Source organism: Microtus pennsylvanicus, chromosome 2, assembly GCF_037038515.1.
Source record: "Microtus pennsylvanicus isolate mMicPen1 chromosome 2, mMicPen1.hap1, whole genome shotgun sequence".
NCBI classification, from domain to species: domain Eukaryota; kingdom Metazoa; phylum Chordata; class Mammalia; order Rodentia; family Cricetidae; genus Microtus; species Microtus pennsylvanicus.
Genome location: NC_134580.1, coordinates 68,469,910 through 68,491,107, shown reverse-complemented (window position 1 = coordinate 68,491,107; position 21,198 = coordinate 68,469,910). Strand labels below are relative to the sequence as shown.

Below are 21,198 nucleotides of genomic sequence, written 5' to 3'. Positions count from 1 at the left end.
TAGAAATATGGTTTAATATATTTTACTTAGGCAACCCATTCAGTTTTCTTGATATTTCCTATTGGGCAGGTATTTTTCCATCTGTCAGTATCCAAACATCCAGGGTCCCTTGAATTTTTCAAAGATGAGTGTTTTCCTGTGGAGATAAGAACAGAACCATGCCCCCATTCTATATGTTTTTCTTACCACCTGTATGAATATCATCATTGTGGATAAGTTGTCATTTCTCCTTTCCAAGAGGTTTCTCCTCTTCAAATCGAAACTTTATTAATTTTGATGGTATCCACAATTTTTCTTCTCCTTTGGAAACAAGAGCAAAACCCCTTCCCCAACGTAGCACATTTCCTGGCTTCCATTGAGAGGTCAGCACATCTTTGAAATAAATCAGTTGATTTAGTTCAGCAGACTTTTCCATTATCCAATGTCTTTCTGCTGCTGTCGTTCCTTTCTCATTAGCGTTAAGAAAATTCAAGGTTAATAAAGCATTATGTAATTATTTCTGGGGGTATTTTTGGTCCCTTTCTGTTTGTTCAGCATATCCTTTATAGTACGATTTGATCTTTCTATAACTGCCTGACCTGTAGGATTATTTGGTATACCTGTAATGTGTTTTATATTATAATAATCAAAAAAGCGTTTCATTTTCTTAGACACATATGCTGGACCATTATCTGTCTTTATTTGTGCAGGTATACCCATGATGGTCATAACTTCCAATAAATGTGTGATTACTGAATCAGCCTTTTCTGAGCTCAGGGCAGTAGCCCATTGAAAACCTGAATACATGTCTATGGTGTGGTGTACATATTTTAATTTACCAAATTCCATAAAGTGGAACACATCCATCTGCCAAATTTCATTTCTCTTAGTACCCTTTGGGTTACTCCCTGCAGGCAACGGTGTTTAATTATAGAAAGAACAAGTAGGACATCTCTTTATAATGTCCTAAGCTTGTTGCCAAGTAATGGAAAATTCTTTCTTTAGGCCTTTACTATTGACATGATGCTTCTTATGAAATTCTGAGGCCTGCAACACACTTCCAATCAATAATTGATCAATCTCAGCGTTGCCTTGGGCTAGAGGACCAGGCAGACCTGTATGGGACCGGATGTGTGTTATGTACATCGGACAAAGCCTGTTCCTGATTATGTCTTGTACCTGGATAAACAATGAAGTCAACTCTGTGTCATCTGGTATAAGTTCAGCAGTTTCAATATGCAAGATAACTCTTTCTGCATATTGTGAATCTGTAACTATATTAAGAGGTTCTTTAAAATCCCTTAGTACCATAAGAATGGCATATAATTCTGCCTTCTGGACAGAATTATAAGGGCTTTGTTCCACCTTACTCAATTCATCTGACTTGTAACCTGCTTTCCCTGATTTATTTGCATCAGTGTAGAACGTATGGCCTCCAGTTATTGGAGCATCACGTACAATTCTAGAAAGAATCCAACAAGTTCTTTTTGTGAGGTTAAGTCTACCACTTTTGGGATAGTTGCTATTAATTTCTCCCAAAAAATTAGCACAAGCTCTTTGCCACAGTTCATTGTCTTCCCATAACTTTTTTATTTCTTCAGTAGTAAAAGGCACTCTAATTTCTGCTGGGTCTATACCTGCTAGTTGACGAAGTCTCAGCTTACCTTTTATAATTAATTCAGAGACTTTTTCCACATAAGTTTTTAATTTTTTACTTGGTTTATTAGGTATAAATATCCACTCTAAAATAATATCTTCCCTCTGTACTAGAATCCCTGTAGGAGAAATTCTGGAAAGCAATATAACTAGGATGCAGCTAAGATTTGGGTTCACCCTATCCACATGTACCTCCTGTAATTTTTCCTCAATCATTGTCAGTTCCTTTTCTGCTTCAGCTGTCAGTTTTCTTGGACTATTCAAATCTTTATCACCATCTAAGGTTTTGTTTAAATGAACTATTAGATCAGGTGTTATCCCAACAGCTGGTCGTAGACTGGAAATGTCTCCTAACAATCTTTGGAAGTCATTAAGAGTCTTTAACCGGTCTCTCCTAATTTGTGCCTTTTGCGTTTTAATTTTCTCTAACCCTATTCTGTAACCTAGGTAATTAATAGAGTTTCCTCTTTGAATCTTTTCAGGGGCAATTTGTAATCCCCACCTAGGCAAGACTTTCTTTACTTCTTCAAACATCCTTTCTAAAGTATCTTTATTTGAATCAGATAACAAGATGTCATCCATGTAATGATAAATTATGGACTTGGGGAATTGTTTACGAATTATTTCCAATGGCTTACTTACAAAATATTGGCACAATGTAGGACTATTGAGCATACCCTGTGGGAGGACAGTCCGTTGATATCTCCTATTAGGCTGAGAATTATTATAAGTAGGCACTGTGAAGGCAAATTTTTCTCTATCCTTTTCTTGTAACAGTATAGTGAAAAAACAATCTTTCAAATCAATAATTATAAGAGGCCATCCTTTTGGTAATAGAGAAGGCAAAGGAATTCCAGATTGTAGTGGGCCCATAGGTTGAATTACTTTGTTGACAGCTCTTAAATCTGTCACCATTCTCCATTTACCAGATTTCTTTTTTACAACAAACACAGGAGAATTCCAAGGGCTGGTTGATTCTTCAATATGGTGAGCATCTAGTTGCTCTTGCACCAGCTGTTCCAATGCCTGTAATTTATCTTCAGCTAGAGGCCACTGTTTGATCCATATTGGCTTCTCAGTTAGCCATTTTAAAGGTAGGGCTGTTGGTACCTCTAAAGGTTTGGTATTTGCTGTATGTTCTTGTACAGCCTGAATGGCTGGTGACCTTTTTCCATAATACCTCATCATATCTTTCCCAGAATTATGAGTTCCTAGAACTACAGGAATGTTAATCTGGGTATTCCATTGCTGTAGCAGGTCACGGCCCCATAAATTTATGGCAATATTAGCTATATATGGCCTTAGTCTTCCTATTTGCCCTTCGGGCCCTATGCATTCAACCCATCTTATGCTTTGTTTTACACAAGATAGGGTTCCAATTCCCAGAAACTGAACATCTACCTCTTGAAGAGGCCAATTCGGATGCCAAGATTTTGGAGTAGTGATACTTACATCTGCACCTGTGTCTAATAAGCCTTCAATAAAAGTGCCATTTATACAGACTCTTAGCTTTGATCTTTGATCGTTAATAGAAGTCTGCCAAAATATACCTTTACTCTGTCCTGCTGGGTTTTTTGACTCATACTCCACGCGCAATTCATCATTTAGACCAATATTACTTTTTTCAGAAGAAATTGGAGCTTTTAGTTTTCTTGGTGAGGCACGTTCTCCACTGTGACTGGGAATGGCTGGGCCACTGTTGGCTTGGGGGTCTGCGAGAGGCCCCTCAAGGAGTTTCCCGATGGTATCGGGTTGCCTTGTTTGTCTGTTGTTGACCTGCATTCGTTGGACCAATGCTGGCCTTTACCGCATCTCCTACATATACCTGAAGACCTAGGTCTCCTATTTTTGTCATTCCCAGAGGAGATATTATTCCTAGAAATTCTGTGCCTGCAATCCCTTTTCAGATGTCCTAATTTACCACAATTAAAACACCTGGCCGTTTGATGTCTCCTCATTGCTGTGGAAATCGCTTCTCCTACCCAAGATTCATCATTATAACTAAACGTCTCAACATTCATCGTATGCTGAATCCATTCATCCATAGGTGCTGATCTAGACTTTAAAGGCCCAAATATCTTTTTGCATTCTATGTTTGCATTCTCAAAAGCTAGAGATTCAAGAAATATCCTTCTAGCTTCTGGGTCTGTTACCCCTATGTCCAGAGCCTTAATTAATCTTCGCAAAATGTCAATAAAGGGTTCTCTCTGTCCCTGCCTAATTCTGGTATATGATTCAACCCTTTTTGCTGGATCTTGTATCCTATTCCAAGCATTTAAAGCTGCTTGGTGACATAGACACAGTACTTCATCATCATAAAGAGCTTGTACCTATGGATTAGCATATTCTCCTGCACCAAGAATTTGATCTTGGGAAACCTCGACACCTTTTGCTCTTCCTTGCTGTTCCATATGTTTGGATTCTTCTCTGAAATAAATTCCAAACATCAAGGAAGGTCCATTATCTAAAACTGCAGACACTAACTGATGGAAATCATGGGGGGTAGCTCTAGCATTAGAAGCCCAAGTCCTTATCATTTCCTTTACATATGCAGAGTGCAAGCCAAAATTAACAATAGCTTGCTTAATTTCTTTTAGATCATTCATTGCTATTGGTGTCCATCTAGCTTCTCTGACTCCCTTTGAGCCTTTAGAAGTTGACGCCTTGTCAGAATTAAGTATAGGGCATGTCGCTAAAACCCTGGGTAAGCCAGTTCTAATAGCTGGTGTTGGCATTGTATCCTGTCCTTGTGCCTTATTACTCTGTTCACCAGCTCTAATCATTTCTTCAATCATTTCAAGTCTTTTTATTATTGTCTCTTTTGAATCCTGAATCTCCTGACCTGCATGAGTTTCTAGTAAAGATTGTATGGTTCTTAGGAGTGCCATATTCTTCCTAAATGATAGAATATGCAAAAGAATACTGAAACCTAGTAACCAGTAAATCAAGTTATCCCCATAGTCATATAAACCTTGCATGATATAACCCATTTTATTGGTAACCAGAACAGTAAAATTCGTGTTGGAAACGAAAACTGCCATATTGCCTATTATCCAGCAGGTGGCGCTGTTGCCAAGTCGCGACGAAAACAGGGTCCTGTTTCAGAGTCAGCCTAGTATTTGTTAAAAATTGGGAAATGCAAGTTGCTCAACAAAGTAAATGTAATTAAATCAATTCCGTACACTGAACCATAAACTAAGAATCCAGGGGTAGAGAAGAGTAACCTGGAAGCCGTGTATGCATCCATGTGACAGAGTCACCTTGAGGGGTTGCAGCTTTCGGCAACCGGCAACTGCATGCTCTGGTTCGTGCCACTTAAGAGCTGTGCTTGCAAGGGAGATTTAAAAACGACTCAGAAAAGAGCGAACCACGCGGGCAGAGACTATGCAGGCCTGTGGAGTTTAAATCCACGTGGGGAGGCAGACAATAGGGTATGTAGGGACTTGAAGTCAATCTGAGGTGTCTAAAAGAAAAATATAAAGAACTGCAGCAAGAAAAGCCAGTGCATGATAATTTATATTAAACTGCTGGCTCCACGCACAAGACACAGGTCACAAGGCCGCCACGAGGCACAGGCCACGGCTGAGGAAGGGAGGGCTCGCACCAAGCCGAACTCACGGCCAGCAGTCGAGCGGGGGAAGGAGAGGTCCTAACGTTGGACACCAGGTGAAGGCGTAAGTCACAAACAATCCCACACCAGTTTGGAATTATGATTAATAGGGTGGTATTTATTTAAAGGGGAAAAAACTTACAGATCACCGTCCCAGACAACAGCCCTCTGCGCAACCAGGAAGGGAGTCTAGTCGCCGGCGGAGCAGGAAGTGAAGAGAGAGAGGAGAGGGAAGTGGCCGCTTTTTTAAAGACCATGCCCCAATGGGCTGGTATCTCAGCGGCTATAGGCTGGAGGAGCGGAAGGACCTCCCGCAACAGTGTGCATGTGTTGTTAAGTCTCCAGCTTGGTTCCTGGCTTGCGTATGGTCTCACAGTGGCACAGGGTGACAGGTGGACATGGTTACAAATGGAGGCTCCCGGGAGATTGGGAACTATGGGTACCTGACAGATCACTCATAATTATATAGAAAAGGGGCATTCTGGGCACTCTTGTTGCAAGGATGTCCCCGTGGCCCCTGTGTGTGTATTTTTTTAAAATTTTCAGCCTAGTTCCCGTAGCACATAGTAAGTAGAGCACAGGAATGGAACCGGTGGAGTTTTACATTGAGCTAACTTAGGTCCAAAGAACCCAAGTGCCTGTGTCATTCCCCAGCAGAGCCAGATCCTCTGGCTCCCTCCTCCCACTTAGGATAGCTGCAGCCACATTGCTCTTGCTTCACCATGAGTTTGGCCGTCCATGTTTGAAAGCCAGTGCTCCTTGGGAATTCTTGAAGACTGCTGTTGACTGGCTGACCCAGAGCCTTTTAGCTGTAGTACAGGCTGCAGCCAAACAACCACATGGGGAAGCATCAGTGTGGTTCCTCTCTCAGGACACTGTGAGCCTCGCTGCCATTCGCCTCTCTGGCACATCTGGCCCACAGAACGCCTGGCTGGTCTCTCACAGCACTGCTTCTAGAGATCAGGAATTATTTGTTTGCTGTGTATCTTGGACCTGTCTTGGCTTCCTATAACAATATGATGACCAGATATGTGTGCAAGCATCCCAAAGACGTCAGCCTGCGGCAGTCCTGGGCTTCTGTGCTGTGTGCTCCTCCTGACTTGTCCTCTTTCCACCCCAGTCCCATGCATGCAATATGTTTTCCTTACTGCCTGTTGATAATTTTAGATGGTTTTTTGGGCATGCAGTGGTAAATATTGCCATGCCAGAGACTGTGAATGGACTCAAACAGCCTTGGCATGACTCGTCCACCCACTTTTGGAGTCAGGGAACATCAGGGTAGGAAGATAGATAAAGGGGCTTTCTTGTTTCCTCTCTTCACTTGGCCAGGTCTTGGGCCCATGCAGCTCCTTTGGTTGGAATACTATAACTGGTGCCTCACCCAGGGGTGGCTTGCTAGTTACTAGTCCTAAAATCTTACCTCATGGGCAAGCTGTGGTATACTTCTTTAATCCTAGCACTCAGAAGGCAGAGGCAGGTGGATCTCTGTGAGTTTGAGGTCAGCTTGGTCTACATAGTTCCAGACCAGCCAGAGCACCATAGGAAAAAAAACTCCGTCTTTTACTGTCGGGGAGCTCATCTGGTTACCTTCCAGGGTAAGAGTCTGGGGATTACAAATTGTAGTAGTAGGAGCGGCGGGCTGAGTCCCTGCACCCGGCCGCCTGAACGGCTAGCTTTACCCGAAATAATTACACGGAAACTGTATTCTTATAAACACTGCCTGACCCATTAGTTTCAGTTTCTTATTGGCTAGCTTTTACATATTGATCTAACCCATTTCTATTAATCTGTGTAGCCCACAAGCTGGCTTACCAGGAATGATCTTAACCTGCGTCTGTCTGGAGTGGGAGAACCATGGCAACTCCTTGACTCAGCTTCTTTCTCCCAGCATTCCATTCTGTTTACTCCGCCTACCTAAGGGTTGGCCTATCAAATGGGTCTAGGCAGTTTCTTTATTAATAAGAAATCACTCCCACATCATTTCCCCTTTTTCTGTTTAAACAAAAAAAGAAAGGCTTTAACTTTAACATAATAAAATTACATATAGCAAAACAGTTATTAAGCAAGAATCAGTTACAATATTTATATCTATTTTATCTTTTATCATAACAATGGAAAACTGTAACTACCTATCCATTCTTCAACTCCATCAAAGACTCCAGAAGGATATAATATTACCTAAGTAAACAAGAAAATGACAGAGACATCTCGCTGCCTGTACAGTCACCCAAAGTTCCTCTGTACCATTGGGGCATCCATCTTCAGCCTTCAGGCCCATAGTATCCAGCAGACATTTCCATGAAGCAGGCAATTTCAAAGACAGTTCAGTCACTATCTGCTGTGTCCTGCAGAATGTCTCGCAGACTCTTTCATGAGTCATGAACCCCAAAAGACCGTCTCACCTTTAGGCAAGTTCAGTAGTCCTCTCTCTGCGGGTTCTCTGTGTCCAGTTTATGCAATAGTCCAGGCAAGAGCAGTTTCTTGCCCAAATGGCTATCAAACTCCATAAGGATCCTCTTCGATGCCCATCTTCCTCTCAAAGTAGATTGGTGCCGCCAGGAGCAGACATGTGTCATTGTCATGAAAAGTCCTAAGTTATTAAAATATTTTAAATGCCATATTCTGTAGCCTTTGAGAGATATGAAGAATGCCTATCTGAAATATATCTCTATATATCTAGAAAATCTAAGTAACATGACTACAAACTTGACTATTATTTATGATTATCCATCAACAACCTATATTTCCTAATTATACATTACATTTTAAAAATGAACTACACAATCACAAACCTTAATCAAGATCAGAAATACATATACATATAACAAAATTGACCTTAAAATCCACACCAATGCAAATTATTCATACCTATATCATTTCCCCCTTTAAATGTAAAAGAACATTTATAAACAATATTTTGGGAACATGGGCGCAGTTTTTTCTCTCCTAACTGCTTCCTGCTGAATGGGGGCGTCGTTAATTAGGTCTTTCATGGTATAACCTGTGTGCTAGTTTCATCTCAGTTGGCAGTTGAGCGAAGCAATTTTCTGAAGATGTTCACAACAACCTTTCAGGAGGGCGTGGTCTATCATACCAAATTGGAATAGAAGAAATCCACAGGGTCTGGTCCTCTGTGAAAACAAAAGAAGACCCTCTCCAAAGCATCATATTCTTAGACCCAAATTTTGAAATCGTAATACCCTTATATCCATTCTGGTTTAGCTTGGCAGCCCATGTAATGAAATGTCTCTCTGTACTTAGCTCCTTTAGAGTCAAAAATTTTAAAGAAAGCACAATGTACACAATCCAGACTCTCTGTGAATTTTCCATTTTTACGTGGCTTATTTTTCTTTATTTCTTTTAATCTCTTAACTATCTGTACTCTGTCTCTTTAAAGACTTTACCTTTTTTTTTTTAACCATTAACTTTATTCTTTTTCTTCTCTCTCTCAAGCCTACGTACATTCATCCAACAGTGTGGTCTTTTATGTCTGAATCTGTTTTATTGTGAATCTGTAACATTTTTTTACTATCCAGGAGCATTTCTTAAAATGTTAAGCAGTTCTTAAAAACTTAAGTTGCACCTTGTACAGGTAATACGGTAATAAGGTACAGCCTGTTTCCTGCCCAGTCTAAACCTTAACTGCGCTGTTTTTATGGTAAATACGGTAGTTCCTACCTGAGACCAGCACAGTTCAGCATGGCGGAGCTGAGCAGCTCCTGCCTCAGAGCCATTTGGTGCCCCTGAGCCACACACAGTTCCAGGCACACAGCAGTCCACATTGCCATCAACCAAGCCGTAGAGCTTTACTCCAAATGCTCCATTCAAAAGCTCTGTCTCCCACAGGGGCCAGACAGAGATCGCAATGGCGGCACAGCCCAGAAAGCCGGCATTTTAAAACAGCCAGTTTTTTCCTGCTGCTGAGTCAGGACAATTTCTTTGCGGCACGCAACCCACAAACAGCAAAAAGCTGTCTTAAATTCTCTCTCTCTCTCCCTCTCCTCTCTCTCTCTCTCTCTCTCTCTCTCTCTCTCTCTCTCTCTCTCTCCTTTTTAAGCCCTCTCAGGTTTTACGTGGAGTTCATTAGCACATTGGGTGCCACTCTGTAGTAGTAGGAGCGGCGGGCTGAGTCCCTGCACCCGGCCGCCTGAACGGCTAGCTTTACCCGAAATAATTACACGGAAACTGTATTCTTTTAAACACTGCCTGACCCATTAGTTTCAGTTTCTTATTGGCTAGCTTTTACATATTGATCTAACCCATTTCTATTAATCTGTGTAGCCCACAAGCTGGCTTACCAGGAATGATCTTAACCTGCGTCTGTCTGGAGTGGGAGAACCATGGCAACTCCTTGACTCAGCTTCTTTCTCCCAGCATTCCATTCTGTTTACTCCGCCTACCTAAGGGTTGGCCTATCAAATGGGTCTAGGCAGTTTCTTTATTAATAAGAAATCACTCCCACATCAACAAATGCTAGGCAGAGTAGACAGAGACTTAGGACAGTGCCAGAGGGCAACTCTGAATCTGCCCACATTTATTTTCCATACGCTTATATACCCCAATACAAAAAGGGTGGAGAAGGCAAAAGACTGTTTTAACATGACACACAATGGGCATGACACAGTACTTGAGACATCAAGTCACTATTTCCTGAGTTAGCATTCTGATGTTTGGGACAGGGTATGCAGCACATACACCCTAGACCAAGAGTCCTGTAGGCAGCCACTCCCTATGTCAAACCTCCTGTTCTAAAATAAAGGGGCAGGAATAGGCTTGAATTCTTTGACCTTTGGTCAAGGTGGAGCAGATCCACCTCTATGAGCCTTCTTAAAGTCCAAGACACCAAGTAACCACACCCTAGGTCAGGGTTTCTTGTTTGTAGCCACACCTCTTTTCAACAGCTTTGAAAGAGTAAAAATGAGCTCACACTCTGACCTTTAGTCACAGTGGAACAGCTCCCATCTGGGAACCCCACATTTTACACTGACTTGCTTTTCCGGCTGCAGCAGCATTCTAAAGACTGGGCCTCAAAGCCGTGACCTAACCAAGGGTGGGCAGTGGCCTGAACTGCAGTCCTAACCTACTCCTTTTCATTGTGCTGCAGACTTGCTGACCATGAGGGAGTACCACTGTCTGCTGCAGCTACTGTGCCCAGATTTCCCACTGGAACTTACTCAGAAAGCAGCCAGGTACGTATGTCCCAAGTCTGAGTCTTCAAGTCAGCTGTACTCTGTGGACCAGAACTTCTCAGAGAAACCAGAACAGAGTATCTCAGAAAAGGCATTAGAAGTTGGGCAGTGGTGGCACAGGCTTTTGGTCCCAGCACTCAGGAGGCAGAGGCAGGTGGATCTCTGTGAGTTCAAGGCCAGCCTGGCTTATAAGAGCCAGTTTCAGGACAGCTAGAACTGTTGCATAGAGAAATCCAGTCTCAAAAAAACAAAACAAAGAAACAAAAAGTCAGAACTTAAGAACAGAAATATGAGCCGGGCAGTGATGGCACACACCTTTAATTCCAGCACTCAGGGAGGCAGATTTCTGTGAGTTCGAGGCCAGCCTGATCTACAGAGTGAGTTCTAGGACAGCCAGAGATACAAAGAAAAACCTGTTAGGAAAAACTCCTAAAACCAGCAGCTCTGCCGGTGCAAAGAAATCCAGTTAGGTCAGATCAACCAAATCAAAATGCCATCGTTTTATTGGATACAGTGCTCTCAGGTGGCCGAGCGCATGACGGGGAGACAGGAAAGCGGGGAACACATGCAAACCCGGAATCTCTTTAGTGTTTCTCCTCTGGGAGCCCACTTAAATACCCTGTGGGAGTGGGCATGCTGGGATTTGGAGTCCAGACTAATGCAACTCCCAGGCCAGGGGGGCTAGGATGAATACCAGGGGCTGGGGCTCTCCAGACTTAACAAAACCCCTCTCAGAAAAAAAAAAAAGAATGAATGAATGAATGAATAAATGAATGAAAGGAAGAAAGAAAGAAAGAAAGAAAGAAAGAAAGAAAGAAAGAAAGAAAGATGTCTCTTGTAGAATTCTGATAAGGTCTGGAGAAGGATCTGGCCTGGTGGGGCACACCTGTGGTCCTCCTAGGACTCTAGGGGAGGCAAAGGTAGAAATTTTGAGTTCAAGGCCAAGGCTAACCTTGGCTCCAAAGCAAAACAAAACAGAATATTTAATTTTTTTGTGTATATGTGTTTGTCGGTGTGAATTTATGTGCACCACATGTGCAAGAACACCAGGAGGTAAGAAAAGGAGTTAGAGCCAAGCCACTTCGTGGATGCTAGGAGCCAAAACTAGATTTACAAGAGCAGCAAGCGCTCTCAGCCACTGAGCCATCTCTCCAGCCCCATCAAATAGTTCTTGGGTGCCAGTTTTATGCAAGTAGCTGCTATGAATACTGAGGATAGAGTCATTAATAAAATGTATTCCTGTCCCTCACAGCGCAGTGTTTAACGTGGGCCTCTTGAGTACTTGCGCTGCCTGCCAGCACTCGCCGTGTGTCACCCTGGCTCCGTTCACTCCAGGACAGCCGTTGTCTTCCCCTCCCTTCTTTGTATTTATTTATTTGTCTATAGAATTATGCATATGGATGCTTTGCCTGTGCACCACTTATGTGCCTACTGCCCACAGCGGCAGAAGAGGATGTCAGATCCTGTGGAACTGTGAGCCACCATGTGGATCCTGGGAATTGAACCTAGATCCTCTGAAAGAGCAGCCAGTGCTCTTGACCACTGAGCCCTTCCTTTTCCATTCTTGGTAGTACAGTAAACAGGTAGAAGTTGCAGCTTGGCATTTGCCACAACCACTTCCCCCAGACCCTTCTAAGTGATCAGATTTGTGTAAGCACTACAAGATCATAAATAATAGGATACTTTGGAAACCACAAATCCTGGTCTAGATGACTCAGCAGTTAGGAGCACTGCACAGGCAAGAGGACTGGAATTCAGATCCCAGAATCCACATAGCAAGCCAGCACCCCACAAACATCTGTAACTCCAGCTCCTATGGCCCTGACATGGCCTTCATGTGTGTACACAGATACATGCAGTAGATACCCCGTGCATGAATGTATACCACTTTACACACACACAAATAAGCAAGCTTTTATTAAAAAATAATTATTTATTTATTAAGTATACAGTAGTCTGCATGTTTGCCTACAGGTCAGAAAAGGACACGAGATCTCATTACATATGGTTGTGAGCCACCATGTGGTCGTTGGGAATTGAACTCAGGACCTTTGGAAGAAAAGGCAGTGCTCTTAACCACAGAGCCATCTCTCCAGCTCTAAACAAGATCTTTATTTTAAAGGTTTAAAAACAGGGTGGAGAGACAGCACGATAGTTAAGAACATTTGTTGTTCTTACAGAGGACTTGGGTTCAATTTCCCAGCACCCACATGGCAGCTCACTACTGTCCGTAACTCCAGTTTCAGGGCATCCAGTGCCCTCTTCTGACATCCACAGGCACCAGGCTGTATGTAGTGCACAGACATACATGCAAGCAAAGTACTCATGAACATTAATAATAAATCTAAATTTTTTAAATAAATAAAAGTTTAAGAACAAAAATAAATTCTTCTTTGTTGAGACAGGATCTCAGGTAGCCCAGACTAACCTAGTGCTCACTGTGTAGCCCAAAATGATCTTAAAATTCCTTTTTCTGGAGAGATGGCTCAGTGGTTAAGAGCATTGCCTCCTCTTCCAAAGGTCCTGAGTTCAATTCCCAGCAACCACATGGTGGCTCACAACCATCTGTAATGGGGCCTGGTGCCCTCTTCTGGCCTGTAGGCATACACACACAAAGAATACTGTACACATAATAATAAATAAATCTTAAAGAAAAGAATTAGTTATTAGTTTTAAAAAATTCTGATCTCTAGCCTCTACCTCTCAAGTGTTGGTAAAAAACAAAAATTCTTAATGTCATGGTGCTTTGTACAGTTATCAACACAAAGAAGTTTCTAGGCCCCTGTGGGAAGAGGAACTGCACCTCTCACTATGAGGAATGGGCACATCATAACCAGCCATGCCAACAACAATATGAGGGATTGTGAGTGTGCCATACAAATCACAGCACACTGGGGAAGTCCACGGGGGAGTGCTTGCAAGACTCCACTCAGCTGTGTGTGCTGGAGAGCTCTAACCATCCAGAAATGCCTCTCGACTGTGAAGCTCTTCACGCTTTGTCCTGAAAGTCAGAATGCCAGCTTCCCCGTCCACGGGCCCAGGCATCTGACCAGAGTTCCAGATGTGGGTGGTTAGCTTGCAAGAAGAGGAACTGCCCTGAGCCATCCACTGCCAGCTTGCTTCTTCAGGGCCCTGAGGTCTGGGCACAGGCTGCAGGAGGCTCCATCTGTGGTGATGCTTATGGAAAAGAGCCTGCGCATGTTGGAGCATTTCCACGAGGGCAACAAAGCCTTCTGGCCAGGCCATGGGCAGCAGGTGTGATGGGCTGGGAACACAGAGCAGCCCAGCCAGACAAGCCCTCCACCTCAGCATTCCTTCAGGAATGAGAAAAGTTAGACCTGTTATCCCCTATGGTCACTAGAGCTTCTTCATCTCATCTTTTCTGATCTGCTGAGAGCGTGCACTTGGGGCTTGGGAATGCAGAGAACTTCACAGCGTGTGTGAAGCCCTGGCTCAATCCCCAGCCCTGCAGAACAAGAGTTTCAGCTTAGCTATAGATATACAGTAATACCAGCCTCAAAAAAATATTTTTAATGAAAAAACCTTAAATACATATATAGTATAGTGAATGAAAAGTGGTATCTCACTCCTGAATTCATTCTTCAAGTGTTTGCTGAACATCTGGTGTGAAGTGGCAAAAGAATTCTTAAACATGCTACAAAAAGCCCAAGCCCAGTGAACAAAACAAATACAATTGTCCCAAACAAAACTGTTAATTCAGCGGCCAGTGTTCATTGAGGAAGTGTGCCATTTCTGCGAGGTACCCTTTCTGGTACTGCTGCTAGAACAGAGAACAAAAAGTCCTCGCCTTTGTGGGGATGATATCCCAGAGGGACGAGGGAGGTATCATTAAAGAAGCAGAAATTTCCCAATGACAAGTTGAACCCTGGCCTCAAATGTCAAATGCTAACTAATAGACCAGGGGTTCTCAACCTTCCTGATTTTAATTTAATCCTTTAATATAGTTCCTCATGATGTGGTGACCCCCCAACCATAAAATTATTTCGTTGCTATTTCATAACTGTAATCTTGCTACTATTATGAATCGTAATGCAAATATCTGATACGTAGGCTATCTGATATAGTATCTTCCAAAGGGTTAAGACCCACAGGCTGAGAACAACTGTACTTTCCAAGGAATTAAAATGTAAATGTTCTGTTCAACAAAAGATACCATCAGCAAAATTGGGGACTGAGGCGTGAGCTAGTAACAGAACACATACTTAGCATGCACAAGGCCATGAATTCAATCCCCAGGACGATGGCCCTCAGAAAAGCTGAACTTGGTGATGCGTGCTTGAAGTTGTGGCTCCGTGGGAGGTTATGGAAGGGGCGTCACTTGAGCTCAGGAGTTTGAGTCCAGTCTGGGCAATATAGTAAGACCCATGTTGAAAGTAAACAAACCAAGCCTGGCTTGGTGACAGAGACCTGTAATCCTAACTACAGAGGTTAGGCAAGAGGGATCATAGGTTCAAAGCTTGCCTGGACTCCTGAATGAATTCAAGGTGAGCACCAGCAATTTAGTGAGACAAGCCATGCCCACTTCCTCCCCTGTCTGCTGAGGCAGGCAAATCTTCCTTCCTGCTTGCAGCCTGAGTCTCTTCCTTTTCCTTCTCCCTCTTGAAGAAGCAGCTGTAGTCTCTCCCTTCTTTCCCTTCTTTCTTTGTCTCTGTCTCTCTCTCTTTCTCTCTGCCTCTCTGTTCTTCTCCCCTTCTCCCTTCCCCTTGGTAACACACTAAATAAATATCCAACCTCATTCTGCATGACATGTCTGTCTCTCACTAGCTGCATGGTTCCCTGCCCGGGATCAGCTGCCTTTGGAGACCTGCAGCATGGTCTCGTGGCGTGCCCATCTGTCTGTCTCTCCTCGTGGCCTGCTGCAACCACTCAGGGAATTGTACTTTCCCTGTGTGGGACTGGCTGCTCTGGGACCAGCTGTTTGCTGCCTGCTGCCACATGGCCAACTGCCGCCGCTCGGGGACCTGTGCCAGTCCCTGCCTAGTGCTGGCTGCTTTTGGGACATGCTGCCCACTGACACCACTCATGGCACCAATGTAATGCTAAAATTAAAAATGCTGCAGGATCCCTGGTGGCTGCAGCAGCAGAAACGCTGCAAGTCTCCAAGCAGAGAGAGAGAGAGAGAGAGAGAGAGAGAGAGAGAGAGAGAGAGAGAGAGAGAGAGAGAGAGGAGAAGGGAGAGACAGAAACTGTCTCTTTGAGAGAGAGACAGAAAAGGAAGGAACTCAGGCTGCAAGCAGGAAAGATCTGCCTGCCTCAGTGGATAGGGAAGGGAGTGGGTATGGCTTGCCTCTTATTGGCAGAACAGAGGACAAAGTTAAGTTAAGGAAAAAAAATTTAGGACCAGGGAATTGAGAGGGGTGTATCTGACCTATTTTAGGTGGATCCTTCAATTGGGCTTCCTGGAACTCACAAGAATTCTTTGGGTTTGTGAAAACAGAAGTTTTAGACATATACATTGTATAAACAGTAGTATATTTATGTCAGAATGACTGTGACATATATTTTTGAACAATGAAAAGTATTTTTAAGACTATGGAAGGCAGTGTGGGAGAGAAATTTGATAACATGTATTTGTCCTCACACCTTTATAACTTGCAGGTCTTGTATTTTTATTTTACTGAAATTTGTTTGGTGAGGTTGTCCTTTTAAACTGACAAAACCTCTCAGCTGTCAAACTGCATCAGAGATCTTTGAAAAAGATAAAATTTTATTGAGTTGCTGATTTAAAAATGACAGAGAACTTACTTGGTTGGCACCTAGAGCTACCTTCAGGTTCCTCCATGGTTGCTGAAGGTCATATTTGCCTTTTGCTGTTTAGCACAGGGCCTGCCAGACTCCAGAAGATCCTGTGGGCTAAGAAATCTGTAGGAAGACAGGCTTACCTTGACCTGAGCAGCTAGGCTGTTGATTCCAATGATTCTGTCCACGTATGGAGATCTTCAGTTTAGATGAAAGGAGCTTTGCCCAGTGGTCAGCACTTGGCAGTTGCAGTGAATTGCAGATGGACATTGTTGTGTGTCCATTTGTCTTCTATCTTCTTTGGAGGAAGTAGAGTGCTGCTAGGAGCAAACCTGTCTTTTTTTTTGTTATGAAAAGTTTTTTTAATAATTAAATATTTAAATGCCATATTTCCCAGATCTCTGAGCAGTTGAGGGCTGTTTATCAGGTATAACTACAGTATAGAATCTTCCTGGAGGGCTGGGTCTGAGCTTGACTGTACTGGCTCTTAACAGGTAAGATTTACACTCATAAAAAGGCAGAAAGAAGAAAAAACTGCTTGCAATAGAAGGTTAATGGCAGAACTGACAATAGTAGAGAAGAGCTTAATATATCTTAAATGAGGGTTGGATTAAATATAAAGTATTTTTGTAAGAGACTTAAAAGTACCTACCAGTTTAAAACATGAGATTTATTGTTTTTGTAGTCTGAAATGAGATGCAATGAACAATTATAACATTTAAGTTACATGTATGAACATACACACACAGAGTGAACAGGAATCGGGTGAAGTGGTTGCTCTTGGTGGGCCCTACCAAAGGCATGCCACTGTGCAAAACACACATGCAGCAGAGTCAGCAAGAGGAATTTACAGACAAAACATAAGTAAATTGGGGGACCAGGCAGGGTATACCTCAGTAAAGATGGCGGGACTTGGTCACCTGATCTGGCTCTCAGTTAAGATGGTGGTAAAGTCACCTGACCTCAGTCAAAATGGCAGCAGTCACATGTTGTATGTTGAGCTGCAGGGATTTTAAGTTTAATAATAAGAGATACATAGAAGCCGGGCGGTGGTGGCGCACGCCTTTAATCCCAGCACTCGGGAGGCAGAAGCAGGCGGATCTCTGTGAGTTCGAGGCCAGCCTGGTCTACAAGAGCTAGTTCCAGGACAGGAACCAAAAGCTACAGAGAAACCCTATCTCGAAAAATAAAAAAAAAAAAGAGAGATACATAGAGGCGTGATCTGCCCTGTGGCTGAGCTGCCATGCCACAAGCCGCAGTAGGGAGCAAAAGGCTGGAATTGAAAACAGCCACCTCGTGAATCCAACCAATCTTTTTTTTTTAAAGATATATTTTTTAAATATTTATTTATTTATTATGTATACAATGTTCTGTCTGGGGCTGGAGAGATGGCTCAGAGGTTAAGAGCACTGACTGCTCTTCCAGGGGTCCTGAGTTCAATTCCCAGCAACCACATGGTGGCTCACAGCCATCTGTAATGAGATCTGGTGCCCTCTTCTGGCCTGTAAGCATACATATAGACAGAACATTGTATACATGATAAATAAATAAATCTTTAAAAAAAAACAATGTTCTGTCTGTGTGTATGCCTGACCTCCACCCATGACTGTGGCGTGACCTGTCCACCTCCATATTCACAAATCAGTAAATACAATTTTAATTCAAAAGATATTAAGCATTGTTTTTGTTATTAATATTGCTCTGGGTCAGATTTGTCTGGCCCTACAGGGATTGGAGTGCCCTGAAAGTAAGGTTGATCCCTAGGAAAAGCTGTGGCCTATATGTCCTATGCCTTTTGAGGACTGAACTGGGCTAGCACATCTCCCACCCAAGCCTTCCCCAGTAGCGTGCTCCCTGACGTTGGGGTCAGGTCACTGTGTGGTTTTTATAGTGGTCTTGTTCTCACAGCCCTGACATTAAAACAGCCTGCCAGGATACCCTGTTAGCACAAACCAACTTGGGGACATGCTTCCGCCATCCCAATGAAGGACATTAGTCACAAGGCCTCTCCAATGACATTCAGTCATGTAAAGCAGCTCTTCTTTTGAGCCTTGGCTAAGAGCTGGTTCCTCCAAAAGTGAGCTAGAAACTAAGTAGCCAGCTTCGGACTGGCAGCCTCTGCCTGACTTGGGAGCTGGTGGCCTTGACTAGCACTGAGCCATGATCATCTCTTCTTTATATGTGAAGAAACTGAGATGCAGATAGAACTGGGACTTGATCCCCGAGTCAGCACACCCAGAATTTCAGGGAAAGGGACCTGCTCATGCCACTAGAGCAGGGGTGCAGAGGAGGTTGGCACTCTAGGAGTTTGGACTGGAAGCTTGGTACCCACTTGCCTCCCAGCCAGCCAGCTTGTCCCAGCTGTTTGAAGTCAGCAAGGAAGAGAGCAGCCAACCCCCTGGGACTAGCTCAGACCCTGCCAACTAAACTTTCTTCATCACAGTTGACTGCCCTGGACTCCACCCTCTATATGGTTCTTGCTCAGAGCCAGCCTGAACCCGAGTGCCTGTATTTCTCCCCAGAGGTCTTCTCGCTAGCCCAGAGCTATGGCCTGCAAGGATCCCTCCAGGATCTGATAGATTTGTGCAGACTCTTGTTGGCTCACACCTTTAATCCCAGGCTTTAGGCCATCCTGGTCTACACAGTGAATTCCAGGATAGCTAGACAGCTAGGACTACACAGAGAAACACCTGTCTTGTGGGGGGAGAGGAGGAGGTGTTTCTGGCACAAGCATGATCAGTAATTCAAATGTAAGTCTGGTTCTTGGAATCCCAGAGGTACTGACAACAGACTACAGAAAAGATTCAAGGGCCAGATTTTCTTTTTTCTTTTTCCATGATATTTATTGAGCTCTACATTTCTCTCTGCTCCCCTCCCTGCCTCTCCCCTCCTCCCTTCAGCCCTCCCCTAAGGTCCCCATGTTCCCAATTTACTCAGGAGATCTTGTCTTTTTCTACTTTCTACTTTCCACGTAGATTAGATCTATGTATGTCTCTCTTAGTCTCCGCATTGTTGTCTAAGTTCTCTGGGATTGTGGTTTGTATACTGGCTTTCTTTGCTTTATGTTTAAAAACCACCTATGAGTGAGTACATGTGATAATTATCTCTCTGTGTCTGGGTTACCTCACTCAAAATAATGTTTTCTAGCTCCACCCATTTTCCTGCAAAATTCAAGATGTCGTTATTTTTTTCTGCTGTGTAGTACTCCATTGTGTAAATGTACCACATTATTTTTATTCATTTTTCGATCGAGGGGCATTTAGGTTGTTTCCAGGTTCTGGCTATGACAAACAAAGCTGCTATGAACATAGTTGAGCACATGTCCTTGTGGCATGATTGAGCATCCTTTGGATATATACCCAAAAGTGGTATTACTGGGTCTTGAGGAAGGTTGTTTCCTAATTTTCTTTGAAATCACCACACTGACATCCAAAGGGGTTGTACTAGCTTGCATTCCCATCAGCAATGCAGAAGTGTTCCCTTTACCCCACAACCTCTCCAGCATAATTTGTCATCAGTGTTTATGATCTTGGTCATTCTTATTATTTGTTTGTTTGTTTGTTTGTTTGTTTATTATACATACAATATTCTTTCTGCGTGTATTTCTGAAGGCCAGAAGAGGGTACCAGACCTCATTACAGATGGTTGTGAGCCACCATGTGGTTGCTGGGAATTGAACTCAGGACCTTTGGAAGAACTCAGAGTTGTTTTGATTTGCATTTCTCTGATGACTAAGGATGTTGAACATTTCCTTAAGTGTCTTTCAGCCAATTTAGATTCCTCTGTTTAGAGTTCTCTGTTTAGGTCTGTACTCCATATTATTACTGGATTATGTGATCTTTTGGTGTCAAGAGCCAGATTTTATGCTCAGCACTATGTCTGTGAGCAACAGATAAGCTCATACTCCCAAGGACTTTGCTCCTGACCAGGCGACAGGCACACATTCTTGATCCACAGTCGAAAGCTCTGCTCTTTGGTCACAAATTCTCCTATGCTAAATGTTCAAGTGTTTCCTCTTAGAATAGCAAAGCCATCTTGAAAAGAGTAGCAAATTCCTGAAGTAGATAAGAACTGGTAGGAGAAGAGGGAGGGGAAACTGCGGCCAGGATGTGAAATAGATAAATAATAAATTTATATTTATATATGTATACATATATGTATCCGTGTGTGTGTGTGTGTGTGAATCGTTGTCTCTCTGGCTGTCAGGCCAATAGTTGCAGCAGCTAGCTGTACAGCAGGGAGGGTGTGGGGTTAATACTTTGCATTTTTTTAAAAAATTTATTTGTACTTAAATAGAACCTGAGATTAAACACAATAAAAGCAATAAAAGGAGGCTAATGATCTAATCAAGAATAGCCTTTCAGACTAGAGTGATGGCTCAGTGGTTAAGAGCATTCGCAGTTTTTCTAGAAGACCCAGCTTCTGTTCTCAGCAGCCAAGGTTCACAACTACCATAACACTGATATTAGCACACACACCTGTACTCACACACGCAGAGCTACACACAGACACACATAACTAAAATTAACTTTTTTTTTTTTTTGGTTTTTCGAGACAGGGTTTCTCTGTGGTTTTGGAGCCTGTTCTGGTACTAGCTCTTGTAGACCAGGCTGGTCTCGAACTCACAGAGATCCGCCTGCCTCTGCCTCCCGAGTGCTGGGATTAAAGGCATGTGCCACCACCGCCCAGCTAAAATTAACTAAATCTTAAAAAATAAAGTCACCGGGTGTGATGACACACCCCCTTAATCCCAGCACTCAGGAGGCAGAGGCAGGCAGGTGGATCTCTGTGAGTTTGAGGCCAGCCTGGTCTTCAAAGCTAGTTCCAGGATAGCCAAGACTGTTTCACAGAGAAATCCTGTCTTGAAAAACTGAAATAAAACAAACAAGCAAAACCTCTGACAGAAAGCTGGAGCCAGTTCTGAGGTAGGGACAAGTCTGGGTTAGGGAGAGCATTTTGCTAACATTCCAGAGAGGTGCTCAGTATCTGCTTGGAGCCTCCGGG

General features: G+C 43.2%; 1 protein-coding gene across 1 annotated transcript in view; it reads left to right on the top strand.

Annotated features, from left to right (window-relative positions):
• The window catches only part of Cstpp1 (centriolar satellite-associated tubulin polyglutamylase complex regulator 1), a 182,083-nt gene that overhangs the window by 152,168 nt on the left and 8,717 nt on the right, over nucleotides 1–21,198 (top strand). Inside the window, exon 4 of the mRNA XM_075961369.1 lies at nucleotides 10,350–10,434. Within this exon, the coding sequence (XP_075817484.1) occupies nucleotides 10,350–10,434 (85 nt within the window). The remainder of the gene's footprint in view (nucleotides 1–10,349; nucleotides 10,435–21,198) is intronic.